The sequence below is a fragment of the Ictalurus furcatus genome, chromosome 29, assembly GCF_023375685.1.
Source record: "Ictalurus furcatus strain D&B chromosome 29, Billie_1.0, whole genome shotgun sequence".
NCBI lineage: Eukaryota > Metazoa > Chordata > Actinopteri > Siluriformes > Ictaluridae > Ictalurus > Ictalurus furcatus.
In genome coordinates, this window is record NC_071283.1 from 9,248,404 (window position 1) to 9,268,459 (window position 20,056).

Consider the following 20,056-nt stretch of genomic DNA (forward strand, 5'->3'; position numbering starts at 1 on the left):
TGCAGTAAACATGCTTATTATCTCATTATCTAGAGGCATTTCTGCGGGACTGCCAAGCTGGTTAGCTTAGAATAGTGATGTCTGGTTACAAAATGACTGACTCCCCAAATGTCTGTTTGCAGTACACCCAAGTTATTGATGTCAAACTATTAATTATTAATTGCATAAACACAAAGTGTGTTAGCTAAAGTCATGTCTTTTCATGTAGGTGTGGATGCTTTTAGTATTATTGTATTAATATAAATGAAGAAATTATATTCATGTAATTAATTTTCAGGAAATGGATTACAGAGTGTGCAGGTACATACTGAGGGAAGTAATCAGAGTTATGCGTGCTATACTCTTCAGCTACATACCAAGGCGGAGTTTGCCCCTGACCTTGAATCTGACCTTGAATGATCCAGACAGTTTGATGTAAATATAATGCGTCACAGTGTATGTAAACTATGGATCAACTTTTTTCATATACTATGAAAACTATGGAGTGTCATTTGAGGCTATTATTAAATACATACATATGACACTATTCAGTAATTAATAGCATTGTCTTTTACAAGTCTACACAAAAGGGTTTTTTTTCACTCAGAGGACACTGCATCATAATTGGAGACATTGCTGTCAAGCAGCATCTTTATCTTGGACAACTTTACTCAAGAAAATTCTGGCTATCTTTGAGCTACACACAAGTATTTTATATAATCTGAATGGCAGCTGCAGAAAATCGATTTAAGCTTATGTGTAACCCATGTCTGAATATGAGGAACATTCCTTGCATAAATATTGACATACTTTAAGTTACTTATGTTGACTCTGAATCTGCCCCAGACTGCATTTATAGTAAATTTAGAACATTTTAAACTTTAATGAGGAATGATATAGTATTTGATTTTTCTAGCAGTAAGATACAGAAGGTACGTCAAATTCTACCATCCCATCAGAGATCTATTTATATAAAAGCAGTGTTTCAGATCATGTGTAGTTTGTGCAGTTGATGGTAGTCCAGCAAAACATGACCCATTATGAAGGACATTACTAAACCCATTATATCATGTACAATTGATTAAATTGACCCTACACTAGTGATGATATATTTATCAAAATTTTTGAATCCCTGTTTTTACTTTCATCCTTATTGGACGTTAATATTACATAAAGGTTGCATTCATTCAATTTCTGTGTATTCACTGAACCCTATTGTTCAACTGGAGCTCAGACTCATATCTAATGTATTTATCTTCAGCTTTATTGCTCATATCTAATGTTGTAAGCCACAGGTCCCTTGATGTTAAAGCCAAGATAGAAAGAAACCTTTCCTTCACCACGAACACTGGCTGGACGATCGGGAGAAACCTCAATCTTCTCAGATCCTTCTACAGCAAAAGCCTTATAATTTCTCACCTCTCCTCTCACACGTCGCAGTTGTGGGATTTCAACTCTTTCACTTCCTTTAGTAAGAAGGTCAATTGAAGTTTCATCTACACATGATTTAGGGACAAATCCATGTAGTCCGTGGCCTACAGTTAGGAAGAAGAGAGGCACCAGGTAACGAGAGCGTAGGTAATTTTTGTACGTTCTTTCAAAGGAATGATGCATATGCCTAACACATTCAGACATGTCCAGACTGTTGGGTCTGCCCTGTTGTGCATCAGGCCAAAAGAGCAGAAGAACCAAGAGATAGAATTCTGGACTTCTGTTATCTTTTTGTTCTGTCCAGAGCTTGTGTAACATTGCCTGAAGTTCTTCCAGTGATGCTATGGATGTGTTACTCCTTTGACTTAACATGACATTTGCAACAACGTAGTTTTGGATAATCTGCGCATCACTCTGTGATTGCAAATAAATATCTTTCCATTGTTCAGTGATCAGTTCCAGTTCAGTGTCTCTGTCTTGTGTGTACAGTAATCCTGCAAATGTGTTGGCCTTTTTCTCCTTGAGGATCTGAAATGCTGACTTATTCTGTTGGTATTGTGTTACAAATTTCATGTAGCATTCATCAACTTCTGGCCAGAAGTATGTGGGTTCATCTTTGTGGATGCTTGGCTTTGAGTAAAGGAGATACCATTCAAAAAATTCGAACTTGACCTCAACTTCATCTCTTAGACTTGTAATGAGACTCTTATACTTCTCACATTTGCCTTTTCCATAAGAGTTGAGAAAACAGTGCGGAGTTACTTCCTTTGTAAGTACTTTGGACCAGTCCTTGTGAAGGGTTGTGAGTTCATCAAAAATGATCTTTGCCGCTTGCATGTAGCCAAAGGTACCCCTGTTGTTGAAGATGGTAGATGTGCTCGTCATGCCATGCTCTTTCATCTCTGGTGCCTCCTCTGCCTTAGCAACTTCTTCTTCATCCTTAAAACCCTTAGTTGCTTGTTTTCCAAGTTCCAGGATTTTTCTAGCATACGCTTCAGGGTTTTTCAATGGCAATTGTTTTTCACGGATAATATATTTTAAATAGTTTTTATGCACTTGTCCAAGGGTGTCTCTGATAAAGGAGTTTCCTTTATCCCTCATAATTGCCATTTCAACCCAGTGTTTAGCTCGTTCATAATCTTCCATCCCAATGTAATAGAAACGGGCAAGAGCTTGTGGATAAAATGGATCCGTTGTAAATTTTTTCAAGGCCATTTTCAACACTGCAACACACATGGATGGCCTTTCCTTTCTTATATCTAGGATCACTCTGGAGAATTTTTCCTGTTTTTGCAGCCTATATTCTCGCTTTGTGAGTAATTTTTTTACAGTTTTCACCAAACATGGAGGCATGTCATCTTTGCACATTTCTCTCAGTAGCTTCAATGTAGTGTCACCTCTGGTTACCCCAGCTTTAGTTAACAATCTTAGACATTCATCAGCAATCATGGGATGTACCATACGTACATGTACGTCCTCACTTCTGGCCTTTTCTTCCTTTGTTGAGAATATGACCAGAAAGTCTGTGAAGGGCTGCATATTTTGCTCCAAAGAGAAAGCGTCAACATTATTACCTTCCCTCCCAATGAACATCCGACAAAGATCATATGGGAGATCAGAGCCAGGGACATATGAATTAATCAGTGCCAAAAAAGCCAGAAGTTGTTGTTTGCGTGGCCTCCTTTTTTTCTTTAATGGCAGAAAATTTTTGCAGACATATTTAACATAACTTTGATCGTAATTTCTCAGCATAATGTTAAAGGCATAAAGTTGAGTGTGTCTGTTTCCATGTTTTTGAATGATGTCAGACTGTTTTCTCTTAAAATTGTCTTGCTCTTCCTCTGAAAGGCTTGAGGACAGTTTCACATTTTCTGTTCTTTCTGTCAAATCTTTCTGGCGGAGACAGTTTAAAATGATAACCACAGGGATTGTAGCACTGATATTGTTTGCTTTAATTTCATCAAAGAGGTTTTCTTCAAGGTTTTCTCGAAATGAAGTATCATCAATTGTGTGCTTGTTGTCCAGAAGAAGGAGAACAGTGTTTTGGTTTTCTGAACCACCTGCTCTAAATAACCGCAGCACTTGCTGTGCAATGGCCTTCGTGTCTGTTGCAGAATCTATTACTCTGGCACACCTGAGCTTTTTTCTCAGGTCCCATAGTACCTGCATGGCCAAGGTGGACCCTCCACTGCCTGGTTCATGGGACAAATTAATAGAAGCAAAGCGCCACCTTTTAGTTTTAGTTTCATTGATCTTTCTTTGTAGTACTTGATACATATCCCGCTTGACAAAAGGGGAGTTCTCTTGTTCAGCCCAATAGAAGTTCAGCCATTGTGGTGGGGCACCTTTGTAAAACTTGAATTCCATCTCCATGGCATTTGCAGAACTGATCATTTCACCCTCATATTTATTGGCCCACACAACATCAAGGGCTGACAGATGGTCTCTGTCTTGAGGCTGTAGTGGTATTTGCCCACCACGGTGAGAAGGAACAGTATAATTTGCCATCAGGCCTGAGTTCTGAGGTTAACCCTTGATTGATTTTAATTCTGTGACTTCCAAAGTGCCTTGCTGGAGAATGAAATGAAAAGAAATTATCATTTGGATTTGGTTGTAAAGTCAATATTTAATATTTTTTAAAAAATAAATATTTTACAGTTTTGTAACACTTCACAATATGGTTCCTTAGTAAACTAGTAACTATTCAAGAGCAACATGTGTAAGAATGTATTAGGACACAAGATTAAGGTGGTGGAATATTGTGTTTGGACGGCAATAACCACCAGGGAACTCCTGATTTTTAAAATAGATATGCAAAAAACATACTTTACTATCATTTAGTGAAAGGTTTTATGCATCATGCAGTCAAAGGAGGCCCCCTTGTGGTGTGAAAAGAATAGAAACTGAAATTTACATAACTAAATTAGGTAACTAATGTAAGCAACATCAGAAAATTATGAACAAGCAGTGATCATGAATCCCCATGTATACCCGGGTTGGAAAAATGCAAAAAGAAAAAGTACACTGACTAATTGTGTTTAGTCAGTTTGAAATGAAAAAAGGTTAGTGGCTAGGTAGCTAGCTAGCTAGTATATAGAGTAAAAAATTAAGGCTAACACACACTAAGTTTCTAGCTATTTGCACACACAACCGCACAACAATTGGCGCAAATAATTCCATGGACCAATTGTACGGTGCATTTGGTACAACATATCTTGCAATGAGTTCCCATGTACTGCTCAGCTAGTATAGTTAGCGAGTATTGCTAACAAAGCTAATTCAAAGTGTGGCACATAACATACATAAAACAACTACTTTTCATACATTTTTCACTTTATTAAAATGTTATAGTTAATTAGTATGTTTTAAGACAATTTCTTCTAAGCTAAAAATGCTGGATAGACGGTATACACCCATGAGTGATAACAGTAGTGGTTTAAATAATTTATGTTTAATTACTGGGGTTTTTTTGTTTTATTATGTACTGCTAGGAGATTGTGCCATTATTCAATTTCAGTTATTGTATTTTTATACTGTTGAATTTTTTTAATCAATTAAAAATGGAAATCTAAAGGTGCATTCATACATACAGCGACTCGCAGCAACCGAAGACCATTAATTTTCAAAGAGAGCTGGTGACTTCTGGCAACATGAGTGACAGCTACCTTTGGCGACTAGATGTGGGCATGTCCAGAAGTGTCTAAAAAGTGTACAAAAATGTCTAAGAAGTGGGAAGTAATTTTTGAGAAAAGTATATCTGTTTGCACAAAGAAGAAGGCCACTCTATTCACCAGATCAACACAACTTGTAAAAAGGTTTAAAGGTGGAGGACTTATGAATAAAATCAGACAACGTATAGGCAGCCCCAGAAAGACCGCCAGCAGACTGGGCAAGGACAATTATGAGTAAAATCAAGAAAAACAGGTGAGAAATATCAGAACGGATTGCTTCAGACATCAGTAAGAATGACCAGATACAACTAGAGCACAAACTATTCAAAACAGGATCAACGAGCATGGATACACAGAAGTGGTGACTTATTGACAATATATTCACACATTATATATGCTCATTTAACATGAATGATTGGTTTATATGAATGCTCTCATTTTAACACGTTATCATTTCTACAGAAATAGCTTATTTACAGGGATTTGTATGCCCATCAATTTGTATGTAAGTCAATCAATTATACTGTATCAAGACAGCTAAAAAGAGCCTTTTTTTGCTCCTTGACTTTTGAATTAAAATCTTGGGCATTGGTCTGCCTTTTGTTTCATTTTCAGTCTCTCTGTATGTATGAGCATCAAAAGACTTTTCTAAAATCTGGTCAACATTGGCAGTTTCTACCATTTCGTGCCAAAAAAGCACAAGAGCTGCTAAATCACAGCACCACTGCAGCTCCAGTCAATTGTGACTGGTACTGATATGTAGAAATATCAGTCATGTTCATTTCACTGATTGGCACCTGGTTAAGAGGTTCCACCATTTTAAGGGGTCTCACAGTTATGAGACAAAGAAAGAGTGCACTGTCCAGTAAATGCTGGCCAACACTGGCACTGGCCCACACTCCATTCACTCCCAATGAAGCCTGTGCACTCAGGCAGGGTGTCCATTGAGTGTTAATCTTTTGTCCCATTGAAACATGCATGGGCTTCACTAGGTGTCTGTTAGCTCTTTGTCGGGGCCTTCAAAAGAAACCCTGCTAGTAAGGTGCTAATACCTTTGGTAAACATTTTATTGCTGCATTTTGATGAAATTTTAAGGGAAGGCAGACTTCCTGTGTAGTCTTAAAACAATCACCTGTGATACAGAGGGAGAGTAATGTGGGGGAAACGGTTCATCAGCCTCAAGAATCAGAAAGCAAGGTTGAAATTTGCAAAAGAACATGAACAGAAATACAGTATCATCTGGGGAAGTATCTTATTTTCAGATAGGGATACTATCAAGCACAGACATGGCTGTTTGTCCTACAGTGGCCAGTCCATATCAAATGGTCTAATAATTGTAGAGTTGATTGCTTGACAATTTTCAATGTTTCTTTCTCTTTTTTTTTGTGATTTCCTCTATGTATTGGCATTACAGAACCACCAGTTTATTAATATAAATATATTTTGTATTTTACAACATTTATATGTCATTGCACACAATAAATATTGGTTATACAGCTGTTTACAGAAACCTCATTATCTTGGCTCAGTTTGGGCCTAGCTCCATGGAACAAAAACTGATCTCTAGAGCACATTACAAGGTACATGGATATACATAACAATTTTGCACATTCATGTTCCGTAGACTTAGAAGTTGAGTCCAAATGTAATGCTCAAGATGGCTCACAGTTCCACTTTTAGTGTAAATTTTTAATGGGAATCTTCATTTGTAAAACACCCAACTGAACACTGTAATTCCACATCTGGATAAAATATATTCATGGATGCCAACTGTCCACCTGTACCAACCTGATAGATCAGGGTTCTTCAAATCTGGCCATCAAGGTCCTCTGTCCTGCAGAGTTTAACTCCAGCCCTAATCAAACACACCTGGACAAGCTAACCAAGGTCTTCAGGATTACTAGAAAATTACAAGCAGGTACGTTTGGAGGTTGGAGCTAAACTCTGTAGATTTGAAGAACCCTGTGATAGATCATGCTTTACTGTTACCAGTATCAATGCAGTAACATTTTCGATCTCACACAAGCTATTGTATGTCAATCATAAACATAATTACTGTAAAATATTGTTCATTTTTGTATCTGGTCCCCCACTAGAGATATTCAACCCAAAAGTGAAGGGATTTTTTTTTAATTGCACTTTCCCTCCCCCATAAAATAAGAGATGTCTCAAACCTGAAATGTTCTGCATGCACACTATACTGCACTTACCTAGGTACCCCTTAAAAACAATTAAGACTGAGACTTGAACCTTTACCATTATAAATTGACCCTAAAACTGTGAGCAATCTTGAGCATTACATTTGAACTTAAGTTCAAAGTCTAAGGAACAAGAACAGGCAAAATGTTTATGTATGTCCATACCTTCTGATGAGATCTAAGGAGCTAGGTCCATCCTGAGCCATATCGAGGTTTCCGTAAACTGCTTGTATAACCAAAATTTGTTGTGTGCCATAACACAAAGATGGCTGTTGTATTTAAACCAAGTAAAATAATAAAAATAATAATAATTAATTTAAAAAATGGCAATACGTAGAGGTAATCTCTCAAAAAACTTACGAAGAGTAAAAATGGTCAGGTAATCCGCATTGGACCACTTGAGATGGAATGACCCACAATGATGTTGGCAATCTTGTGTTCATTCAACTTTATTAGTAAAGAAATTATTCAAGTGATGAACGTGGATTTGTCAGCAGGATAACAAAGGTTTTGTTGGACAAAACTTCCACCACAACTGATTTCATGCCTGTCATGTCATGGCAAACTCACGACTCTATTTCCCAGAATGCACCACCAACTACACTTCCCACACACATACACACGTTCACCTTCTCCTGAGGACTAATCACACACACCTTTTCCCAATCCCACTGACATAGTTTCTGTTTATTACCAAGCCATTCCAATGTTTTGTCTATTCTGGTTTTGATTCTGCTAAGTCTTTGATTTCTGCCCTAGCCTGTTTGCCTCATCACCTGACCAATGCCTGTCTTTGTTTATTGTCTTTTGCCTTGCTCTCTGGATATTGTAATCTTCATTAAAGCTCTTATCTGCACTTGCAACTGTCCTAAACCTCCATAAGGTGGCAATGCCCAAATGTTGTTAAGAACCTAAATACTAAAACACTGTAACTGTAATCTTTAGTGAAGATACTATTGGGTGTCCTAATTATGACCAGTATATCTATTATTTTTATATTTTTAAACATAATCTATTTTTTGAGAATTGTTTTGCTTATAAAAATGTTTGTTGTATCTTTGTTTTACAAAAATTATGCCACTTGGTTTTACATTTTGTTTTCTAATGCATTGAAATTCATACATTTGTAAATGTGGCTTAAGTGTCCAAATACTTTTTGCAACCACAGTAAATCTGTCAGTAATTTCAGGCAGACATGGTGCTCACCAATTTTTTTATTTTTTTATTTTTTTTTTACCATAAATAAATTACCACAGTTTAATAAAAAATCTTACCCATTTATATATTTCAGAACTAACACATCTGCTTTTGTATATCTATGTTTTGCTTTTGTGACAGTAATGACAAGTGAGTGAGTGAACACAATTTCAGCTAATGAAACTCAGTGGAATGTGTTCAGAGTTGCTGACTTTAGACCAAAAGATATGTCAGTGTTTACACAGGTAAATCTCAGTTTATTTAGACGTGGTCAGATTATGCAAATCACCTTCATGTAGTTCATGCGGCCGAGGTTGTCTGCTTTTTCTTTAGTAGAAGAGTCCACGACAGACTTTTTCAATAAGCTTTAGACAACTGCTTTTAAACACAAGCACTTTCCTGTAAACCAGAAAAAAATACACAGATAGAAAATGTGGTCTGAAGAATGAAATAGTTTTTTTTTTCTTTGCTGTCTAGTGCAATTGTTATAAATTATTTTTCTCTGTGTGTAGTGTGCTCCCCAGCATGACATACACTGTTCATGGGTTTTTTTTTTTTCTTTTTTTCATTTTCTGTGCTTCTGTTCTTGTATATGATTATTGAGTATGCCTGTTTGCTTCTGTCTGCCTCTGTTTGGACACCTGCTACAGACTTTGATGATGAGTCATGAATTGCTCTTTATATACAACAAGCTGATTTCATACTCTTGCGTCTTGCCTCTTACCATGCATTACAGAAATGTAACAAGAGACAATTATAAAATGAAAAATAAAATGACTACAATGGTGATATATGAATGAGAACACTTCCACGTGTTTAGCCAAAATGACATGTCTATTTAAAGCCTAGAAATTTTGTGACCTTTTAAATCACTTTAACGATGTTAAAGTCAATTTGACATTTTACCAAAAAAACAAAAAACAAAAAAAACAAGGTTTAATGGTTCTTTGGCTCATCTCTCTGGGGCTTCCCTGAAAGCAAAACTCCTTCAGGAAGCCAATAATATATAATGTACTTTTACCTTTAAGCTGTGTTGCTTACTATTTATATGAATTTTATGAATAGATAAATGATCTGTGCAGATTTCTTACCTGTGTGGTAGGAGGTAGAGGGTTCTCTCTGAATGTTGTTTGAATGTGCTCAGGTGTCATTTAAATGATATAGCAGAATACAGCCCCAGTTTTTCATCCAATGATTTGCATGAGGTTTGTTTAGCTCCACCCATTGTAATTTCCATTTGCAATGAAATGAAAGTAAAGACTAACACAAACAATAGTCACTGTTTCTATATCTTGCATTTACTCTGAAATGAAAGTGAAGACTACTGTAGAGATTTGCCTTGCACCGTCATCTTGAAGTCTTCATTCATTTATACTGTACAGTGTAATTGCACCTCCACATTCATTTACATTTGTATTAATTTATATACAGTATATTCTTAGAAAAAAATATTTATTCAGGATTTCTTCAGGAGTTATAGGTGTAATTAAAACATTGAGCATTCCTCTGGCTCTTTCTTGTCTTTTTCATTACTGTTACTACTCTCCTGGCTGCATACCTTTATCTGTCTATTCATAAAAAGGAAACATTTCCCAAATTTTCATGTATAATGTTTATCCAGGCAGGATGGTGGTGCAGTTGGTAGCATTGCTGCCTAACAACTCCAAGATCCTGTATGGACTCCAGGGTTACTGAATGGAGGTTTGCAGGGGTTTCCGTTGCATGCTCTTGTTTCCTTCCACTGCCCAAAATCATGCACGTAGGTGGATGGCTATGGTAAATTGCCCATGTATGAACGAGTATACAAATGTGTGCCCTGCAATGGACTGGCATCCCATCTGGAGTGAATTCTTCCACCTTGCTGCCAGTGCTACTGGGATTGACTCTGGATCCACTGTGACCCTGACAAGAATAAAGCTGTTACTGAAGATGATTGAATTAATGAATCTTCATCCAAGCCTGGTCTGAGTGTATGTTTGTGTCTGCTTAGGTCTTCCTAGTCCATTTTTGTACAAGGGATATTAACTTTTAAGGATATTAAACAGCAATTAAACCACCCAACAACCCATGTGAATTTGCCTGTATAATGTAATGTGGTAATCTTGATAAATTTACACTATGATAATCTTTTAAATTTTTTTTTACAAATAAACATCAATAAGATATCCATATTGAAAGACAGGAGGCTGTGTAAACATATGGCAACAGGTTTGTTTTATATAGGTTTACTTTAATACAATATTTATATATTAAAGCACATTACAGTTGTATTTATATTGAACTTGTAACAGTAGTCATTGTCAAAAAAGCAGCTTTACAAAAATCCAGATGATGCTTTAGGTTTTGGCTTTTGTAAGCCAGAGGCAACAAGGACAAGTAAAATAAAACTTATCTAGAATCAAAAGGAGAACTATCCAGGTACTACCAGATAGATTAATCAGAAAGGTGTCAGACTTTTCCAGAAACCCAGTTATGAAATAATAGTTTCAGAGTAAAATACTGTTTATTTAGTATAATTCACACAGTGCAATTTTGAAATAGTCATTACCTCTACAGTAAAACCAGTACACAGTGGCTCTGATTTATTACCATTCCAAATAGAGATTTTAATTTGCATATGCAATGTGATAAAAATGTGTGTGTGTGTGTGTGTGTTATTTTATTTTGTTTTATTGTTTGAAAGTATTGGAACAGCAAGGTCAATTTTTTTTTTTTTTTTTTTTTTTTTTTGTTATACACTGAAGACATTTGGGGTTTGAGATCAAAAGATGAATTGAAAGATGATAGATCAGAATTTCAGCTTCTTTTTCCTGATATGTACACCTAGATTAATCTACACCACCCAATGTTTAGGTGAGCCAAAGTATAGGAACAGATAGTCTTAAAGTAAATAACACTTAATATTTGGATGCATATCTGTTGCTTCCAATAACAGTGACCAATAATCCAGTGACCCACTGACATCACCAAACTGTTAAATTCTTCTTTCATGGTGCTTTTCCAGGCATTTTCTGTTGCTTCTTGGGGGGGATTTGGCAGTGTGTTTTGGGTCATTGTCTTGCTGCATGATGAAGTTCCACTCAGATGGATGCACTTCTCTGTAAATTGACAGACAGAATGTTTCTGTAGTTGTAGATCTAGTTGTCCAGATGTAAATATCAGGAATTAAAAGCTGAAATTCTGAACTATCGTCTCATATTCATCTTTTGATCTCAAACCTAAATGTCTTCAGTATATAGCAAAAAAAAAACAAAAAAAAAACAATGTGATATAGGCCTTCCCAATAGTTCCAATATTTTAATCAGGACTGTACATGGGGTTGGTGGTTTAAAAAAAAAAAAAAAAAAAGAGACTATGTAATTGAATAAAGTCATGTTTAAAGTAGCAGGTGGAAACAATATTTAAATGAGTTGTCTCATGGGTGATAACTGCTTTTTGTCCTGGTAACAATAAGTGTTGTAAATTAACTTGCTGACTATTTTTACTGCAATTGAAAGAAGCCTGAAATTTAAATGGCTCAAGTTGTCTAGTTACTTATTTTGAATTAAAAGGATACATCTACAGTTTTGTGTGTACTGAGAAATGGTAAGTGTGAGTAAACTGTAAATGCATTACATGTTTCACTTTTCTTTAAAAGGACACACCTTTTCTTGGAACTCATTCTTTCAGGGCATAATGTTGGCACAGGATACATGAATGTTTTTCCTTGCTCTCAGCAGCACACTGTCCATTGTTACCCAGATGAGGATGGGTTCCCTTCTGAGTCTGGTTCATCTCAAGGTTTCTTTCTCATATCATCTTAGGGAGTTGTTCCTTGCCAACGTTGCCACCGGCTTGCTCAATAGGGATAAATTCACACACTTAAAATCTGTATTCTGTGTTTATATGTTTCTGTAAAGCTGCTTTGAGACAATGTCCATTGTAAAAAGCGCTATACAAATAAAATTGAATTGAATTGAATTGATCTAGGATTTTCACAGGCAGCAATCTCTTGAGTTTACACAGAATGGCGGGGAAAATGAATTGAAAACCAAAAAAACTGGTTTAACATGGCATGATGCTGAAATGTATGTTCACTCACTGTGCAACATTGCCAGTTGATGGCTGAAAGCAAGAAAAATTGACAAAGGTTAAAAAAAAAAACACATTAAAGCATACTACATATTTGGTAAAAGAAATGCCTAACCAGTTACAAACAACATCCTCATAATTTTATTTATAGGATTTTATCCTATGTTACTATACAGTTAAGCTGAAGTACCTAATTAAGTTTTTAGTCTTCAATATACATGTTAACTGTCACAGTATTAGATGTTTTTACTGGAGTATGCAGTTTACAGTATATATAGCTCTAAAGAAGAATACAGGAAATAAATGCTGTGTACTTCAGCATAGTAAACTAAGTTTCTGAAGGTTAAACCAGTATATATTCAAAATGGTTGATGATGAAATAGCTGTTGTCAAAACATGACATTTATTCCATGCGGTTCCGAAGTACAGAGATTGTACAGTGCCATGAAAATGATTCCCCCCCTCCTAATTTTCTGTTTATTTTGCATATTTGCCATACTAAATGGTTTCAGATGTCCAAACTAAAAAATGCATGACAAAAAGAACATGAGGAAACACAAACTAATTTTTAAAAGATCATGGGTGTGTGAATGTGTATGTGACACATACACACACAATATTATGAAGATTGAAACAATGTGCTTAAAACAATATTGAACTGACCTGCTTAAAGCTTAGTGTTATGTGTGATAGCAATACATTTTGCATTTGCAAGAAGAAAAATGTTCAACGTCTGAATCAAAGATGTTTTCTCAGGTGGGCTATTTTATTTATATTTAGATTCAACCAATAAGATTTCATAAGATTTAAGGCAATTTGCTTGATGAGTGTATAGTAGTAGGATGTGCCTGCAGCATAAAAGGTGTGTGTATCTGGAAGGAGATGTTTGAATTTCACAATTTTAGCTGCTTAGATACATGGATGAGAGCTGCAAAAGTAAATGCATGCACACACATGTACACAGTATCTGAAATCTCAGTATCTGAACTCAGTATCTGTCAGTTAAAGAAGTAAAAGCATTTCAGACTATATTAACTGACTATACAATAGCAACAACTGATAATAACAATAATTAATAATAATAATAATAATAATAATAATAATTATTATTATTATTATTATTATTATTATTATCATTATTATTATTATTATTATCCATCCATCCATCTTCTATAATGCTTCTCCTTCAGGGGTCATGGGACACAAGGCGGGGTACACCCTGGACAGGATGCCAATCCATTGCAGGGCACACACACATTCACAGACCCACTCATACAATACGGACACTTTGGACATACCAGTCAGCCTATCATACATGTCTTTAGACTGGGGGAGGAAACCAGAGTACCCGGAGGAAACCCCTGCAGCACGGGGAGAGCTTGCAAACTCCACACACACAGGGCAGCGTTTTTTTCTCCTCATGTTTTTTCTCCTCTCTGCTTTAGATATTTTGACTAATTTGGTTTTTGTCTTGAGAATTGATAATAAAAGAGCAGTTTGTAAATTAAAACATTTAGTATATCTTAAAATTCTCTTACATATCAAGCAAAAGGAAATTATGTGTTTTGTTATTGTAACTGTACTGGCCTATATAATGTTTTTTAGCATCTAGTTGCACCAGTCAAACTTAACCTCACTCACACACTAGTTTAAATGTAAATTAGAAGCCTTTATTTGGAGTATTGGGTAAGTTAATCAAAAAACGTAATCCACTTCAGATTACTAATTACTACTTTAAAATAGCAATTTGATTATATTACTGATTACTCCATGTAAAAAGTAATCAGATTACTAATCACTTTCTTTCAAGTTACTTTAAAAAACTATCAAACCTACAAAAATACACTACAAAGTGAAATTCATAGTTCTTTCAGTAATTTTAGCATGCGTTCATGCTCATTGCTCATTAAACTGCGCAGCCACTAGGAGCGTTAGCTGGACTGTTAATCATTTCTGATCATGTCACACATTGACAGCTAAGTTACCTCAGCGTCCATAAAACAAAACTTAGGCTACTAGCTGAGCTGGAAAAAATTCATGGAGGAGAATCTGGGCTCAGACCCGGGTGATTAAGAGTCCAGCTAATGCCCCTGGTTTTGACTAAATGGAAACACTGATGTTTTTAAATGAATTATGTTATAAAAAGTTGTTAACATAACGATTGCTAGTCTGATAAGGTCAAACATGGTACAGGCAGTGGAAGATGTGTTTTACTTGGAGTAGAAGTGAATTGTTCTTTCTCATAACTATAAAAAATAAAGATTATCTTACTGCTCATAAAACATTCGCTACTAGGCTCAAGAGATAAGACCAGTTTAGATGGAAAGGGTCACAAGCTGATTAATCAGCTGAAAACATTGTAAATTTAGCTACCCATTAGGTTTATAATTTGCACAGTCCTTCCTTGAAAATAAAATCCAGCACTGTGCGATAACAATCCACACAGAAATCACCCTTATAATAGGTAATGCTTTACAATGAACTGTGTTAGAGAGCTAGATGGCTACATACGAATGACATATGTATGCAATTTCCCAAGAAATCCATCCAGACAAGTCTAAAATATAAATACTTATAATAGGCTTACTCTACTGAAGCAGAGAAAGACAAAAACATGGTTTGGAAGATGAATTTATGTTGTACTTACTCATTATTTACCTTTTGTTTATTTTGAACAATAAAGTTACATAGTGTACCTTTAACTAAAACTTTGGCTAAATATTATTTTATTATTCAACAAATGAAAATAACAAATAAAAATAGTAATATCCTGTTAATATACTGTGGCTTGGGAGGCACAGTGTCTTAGTGGTTAGCATGTTTCCTGGGGTTGGGGGCCCGAAGTGTGTGAATGGGTATGTGAATGTGTGCATGATTTTGTCATGCAATGGGCAAAAAGAGCGCACACTGCAGATATCTACACAAAAACCACATAACTCTGAATATGAGGTGGATGTCACAAGCTCTCTTTAATTCTGAAAGACCCCCATTATAGACGGAGCAAATGATCTTTTAGAGAAATATCAAAAATTTACATTGTTATTTTTTACAGCTTTATTACCCTACATGTGGTTAAATATTTAGAACTGTACTTTACAGTTTAGATATGCATTTTATTCCTTTTTATTGTTTTTATTTAATCAGAAGGGAAGGTATATGCTTGTGTGTGTTTAACATAACTGCCAGCATTTAGTCACAGACCAGATAAGACAGATAAGAGAGAATATACAGATAAGATCTTTTACCACACTGAGCAAATTCACTCGCATGTAAATCCCGGTATAAACTAAAATCCTGCCTGTAAAATCTCTTTCATATACCGAAAGAGAAATCTCTTTCATATTTCATATAAGATAAAAATATCTTACATATATATTTCATAAAAGATCTTTCATACACTAAGCACAGCCTCAAACCTCCACGGTCCGGGGTTCTAGTCCCGCTGGGGCCATGTGTGTGCGGAGTTTGCATGTGCGGGGGTTTCCTCCGGGTACTCCGGTTTCCTCCCAGTCCAAAGACATGCATGGTAGGCTGATTGGCGTGTCTAAAGTGTCCATAGTGTTTGAATGGGTGTGTGAGTGTGTATGTGATTGTGCCCTGCGATGGACTGGCACCCTGTCCAGGGTGTACCCTGCCTTGTGCCCGATGCTCCCTGGGATAGGCTCCAGGTTCCCCGTGACCCTGAAAAGGAGTAAACAGTAGATGATGGATGGATGGATACATTCACTAACTTCCATTTATGCAAATGTAGTTTATTTTGAATTAATGTTATTTTGTATATTATTTAATGTAATCTAAGGTATTTACTGAATTAAATGGTTGATGAATTTGTTGGTTTGTGTTCCAACTAAAACACCAACATTAATCTGTCTTTTGTGACGGTTAACTTAAATGATAATAATGTTTAAAATGTTCTTATTATGCACTCAGAATAAATTAATAATAAAAATATTAAAAGAATAGCAATGCAACAGGAATTATTATTATTAGCATTATAAATTTTATTATTATTATTATTATTATTATTATTATTATTATTATTATTATTATTATTATCATAATTCATCTTCAGTAGCTACTTTATTGCAGTTGATCCAAAGCCTATTGAATCTTTATTTCTGAGCTACCAGTGCAGTCCCACGTGACAAACCTGTGAAACATTTTTGTTCAAGATCTAATGATTATATATTTAGTGAATTGATTCTTGTATTGTGTCCAAAACAAATAATAATTTCAACAAATCATAAAATAATTTAAGGTTACTTAAACTCCAACACCATTTATACAGAGCAAAAAATTTTATTGATTATTGTTTATTCTTCATAACAGTAGCAGTTCATATAGTGCATACAATGCATGCATAATTATGTTCAATTCCTTTTCTGAATTTACTTTTTATGTGAAATGTCAACATTTATCCCCCAGAAGCCATTAGCTGTAAATACAAAAATGAATATAAAAAACCACAAATAAAGAAATAAAAAAGAAATAAAAAAGTAAAAAACAAACAAACAAACAAAAAAAAAAAACAGCAAGAGAAGTGATATATGATATAGAGAAGTATTATTTACTATAATATTATTTAAACATTATTTACTATTATATTGTTGTGTCTTATATTTTATTACATGAAGTAACCAGTAAAAAATAGATTTTATAGCAATATATAGTTGCTGAATAATAATATTATAATATTATAGAAAATACTGTTACTGTACATTAAATATCACTTCTGTTGCTGTTTTTTTTATCATATATATATATATATATATATATATATATATATATATATGTATATATATATATATATATATATATATATATATATATATACACTTTGCTATTGTGCTGCAGAAAAATTGTTTGGTTTTCGATTTAGTTTCGATTTTCCCTGCAGATGAAAACACACAGGAGGGGCTCTGAAATCAGTCTCATACTTACTAGACAGTCCAACATAAAAGGTATTTCAAAAAAAATTATCCAAGAAAAATGGCACATATAAAATGATCAGAGTAAACATGGCAACACTTAGCACTAACACTCCTGGTTTCCTGGCTGTGGCTTTGGTGGTGTCAAGAGGGGCTTTAAATGTTACTATACATGCTGCACATGTAGTTACAGGTAACACAGATAAACACATATTTATTACAAAAATAAAGTGGCTTTGGATGAACTGGCACCCAATTGCTAGCAGCCACACAAACATGCAGAAGGTAATAGAGCAGGAATTGGAGAAAATAACAGCAAGTGATGGATATTTTACAGTAACAATGCTTTCTAATGCCACCACCTGGTGAAGCAGATGACCACAGAGCCTAGCTCCAAATAACAGGGTGATAAAAGGGTGCATCCAACCTGCATTTCCATTGAAAATGTATGTTACAAGGACTGGACTCAGAATCAGCTCCAGCAGGTCACTGAGTAGAAGGAAGATGACGATGAATGAGATTCGACCTCTGCTCTTATGATGGTGGTACAGAACACTGAGAGCCAAAAGCAGAGATAAAAAGCCCCCACAAAAACCAGTAATGATGAAGATGATCAGACGGGTTTTTAGGGTGATTTTATACCTCCATGGTAGTAAGTAAGGATTGTGACAGTTGAATATGGACATGGCTTGTTCTCTCTTCTGCTTCTTTATGCGCTGTAATAAATTATGGCATGTGTAAGGAATAAAACATTTTGGAATATGCTGCTATAGATTGATCAAATCATGCTGTTATAAATAATCAATACTGAGGTGGTAAAGTGGACCAGCATGAAGTTGATCACTTTCCATAACAACATGTCCAATTTTAAATTAGCTAAAAATGGCATGTCTTATTTTTAGCTGTTCATATTTCCATTTAATGTTGTGGAAAGTCCACAACACTACATCCTGTTATCATTTGTGTTATAGCAGATAAATACAAACATTCCTTCAACAGCCTCTCTTTTCTCTCTGTTTTTAGTCATCAAGTCAAGTCAACCTTTATTTATAGAGCACATTTAAAACAACAGAAGTTGTTCCAAAGTGGTTTACAAATCAATCAAATAAGCAATCACAGATATGTTTAAAATTATTCAATTCAATTCAATTCAATTTTATTTGTATAGCGCTTTTTACAATAGACATTGTCTCAAAGCAGCTTTACAGAAATATCAACATGGTATACAGATATTAAAGGTGCGAATTTATCCCAACTGAGCAAGCCACTGAGTGGCGACGGTGGCAAGGAAAAACTCCCTAAGATGTTTTAAGAGGAAGAAACCTTGAGAGGAACCCGACTCAGAAGGGAACCCATCCTCATCTGGGTAACAACAGTTGGTGTGAAAAAGTTCATTATGGATTTATATGAAGTCTGTATGGCCTTAGGAGCAGCCGTAGTCCCAGCAGTCTGGAATTAGAGAAGATTTGAGCTCCATCCAGAGGCAGAAAGGATCTGGATCTCTAGTATCTCCATAAATTCATGTGGGGCTCGGTGAAAGGAGAGAGGGAGAAAAAAGATAATTATGACTGCGAAGTAGTAGAACAGAATCTAGTCAGGCTAGGCTTGAGTAAACAAATACGTTTTAAGCCTAGACTTAAACACTGAGACTGTGTCTGAGTCCCGAACACTAATAGGAAGACTGTTCCATAACTGTGGGGCTCTATAAGAGAAAGCTCTTCCCCCTGCTGTAGCCTTCACTATTCGAGGTACCGTCAAATAGCCTGCATCTTTTGATCTAAGTAGGCGTGGCGGATTATATAAAACCAAAAGGTCGCTTAGATATTGTGGCGTGAGACCATTTAGTGCTTTATAGGTTAATAAAAGTATTTTATAGTTAATGCGAGATTTTACTGGGAGCCAATGCAGTATTGATAATATCGGTGTGATATGGTCGTACCTTCTAGTTCTAGTTAGGACTCTAACTATCTAATTATAGTGATAATAATAATAATAATAATAATAATAATAATAATAATAATATATAACTTTACATACAGCATCAAGTATTTACATATTTCATTAAAAGACCTATTCAAAATCTAGAGAATAACAATAAGTTTTCAGTGAAGATTTAAACATTTTTTGAAGAAGCTGACCTCACCTGGAAAGGGAGACTGTTCCAGAATTTAGGACCTACCACAGAACAAAAGAAGTTGATCAGACAACCTGAGCGCTCTTGTGGGGGAGTATGGATGAAGATCATTGATATATTCGGGTGCGAAACCCAGAGAGTACCTTATAGACTTAGAGCAGAATTTTTAAATTCACCCTGAATGTCACATGAAGCCAGTGCAGAGACACTAACACCAGGGTAAGGTGATTCCTCTTTCCAGACCCTGTTAAAAGCCTAGCTGCCGCATTTAAGAACTAATTGTAAGCGGGATAACACAGCTTGAGGGAGACCAATGTACAATGAATTACAACAGTCTAACCGAGATTAAATTAGCAAATGAATCAGAATTTCCATGTCTTTGCTAAAATGAAAATGTTTGACTTTAGCAACATATCTCAAATGGGAAAAGCAACATTTCACAACAGC

At 35.4% G+C, this 20,056-nt stretch overlaps 1 protein-coding gene across 1 annotated transcript; it reads right to left on the minus strand.

Annotated features, from left to right (window-relative positions):
- Positions 1 to 1,010: 1,010 nt before the first annotated feature.
- sb:cb1081 (sterile alpha motif domain-containing protein 9-like) lies at positions 1,011 to 3,922 on the minus strand. The gene has a single exon (XM_053618801.1). It carries the CDS (start codon positions 3,916 to 3,918, stop codon positions 1,243 to 1,245), a length of 2,676 nt encoding a protein of 891 aa, XP_053474776.1. The 5' UTR covers positions 3,919 to 3,922; the 3' UTR covers positions 1,011 to 1,242.
- Positions 3,923 to 20,056: the final 16,134 nt, after the last annotated feature.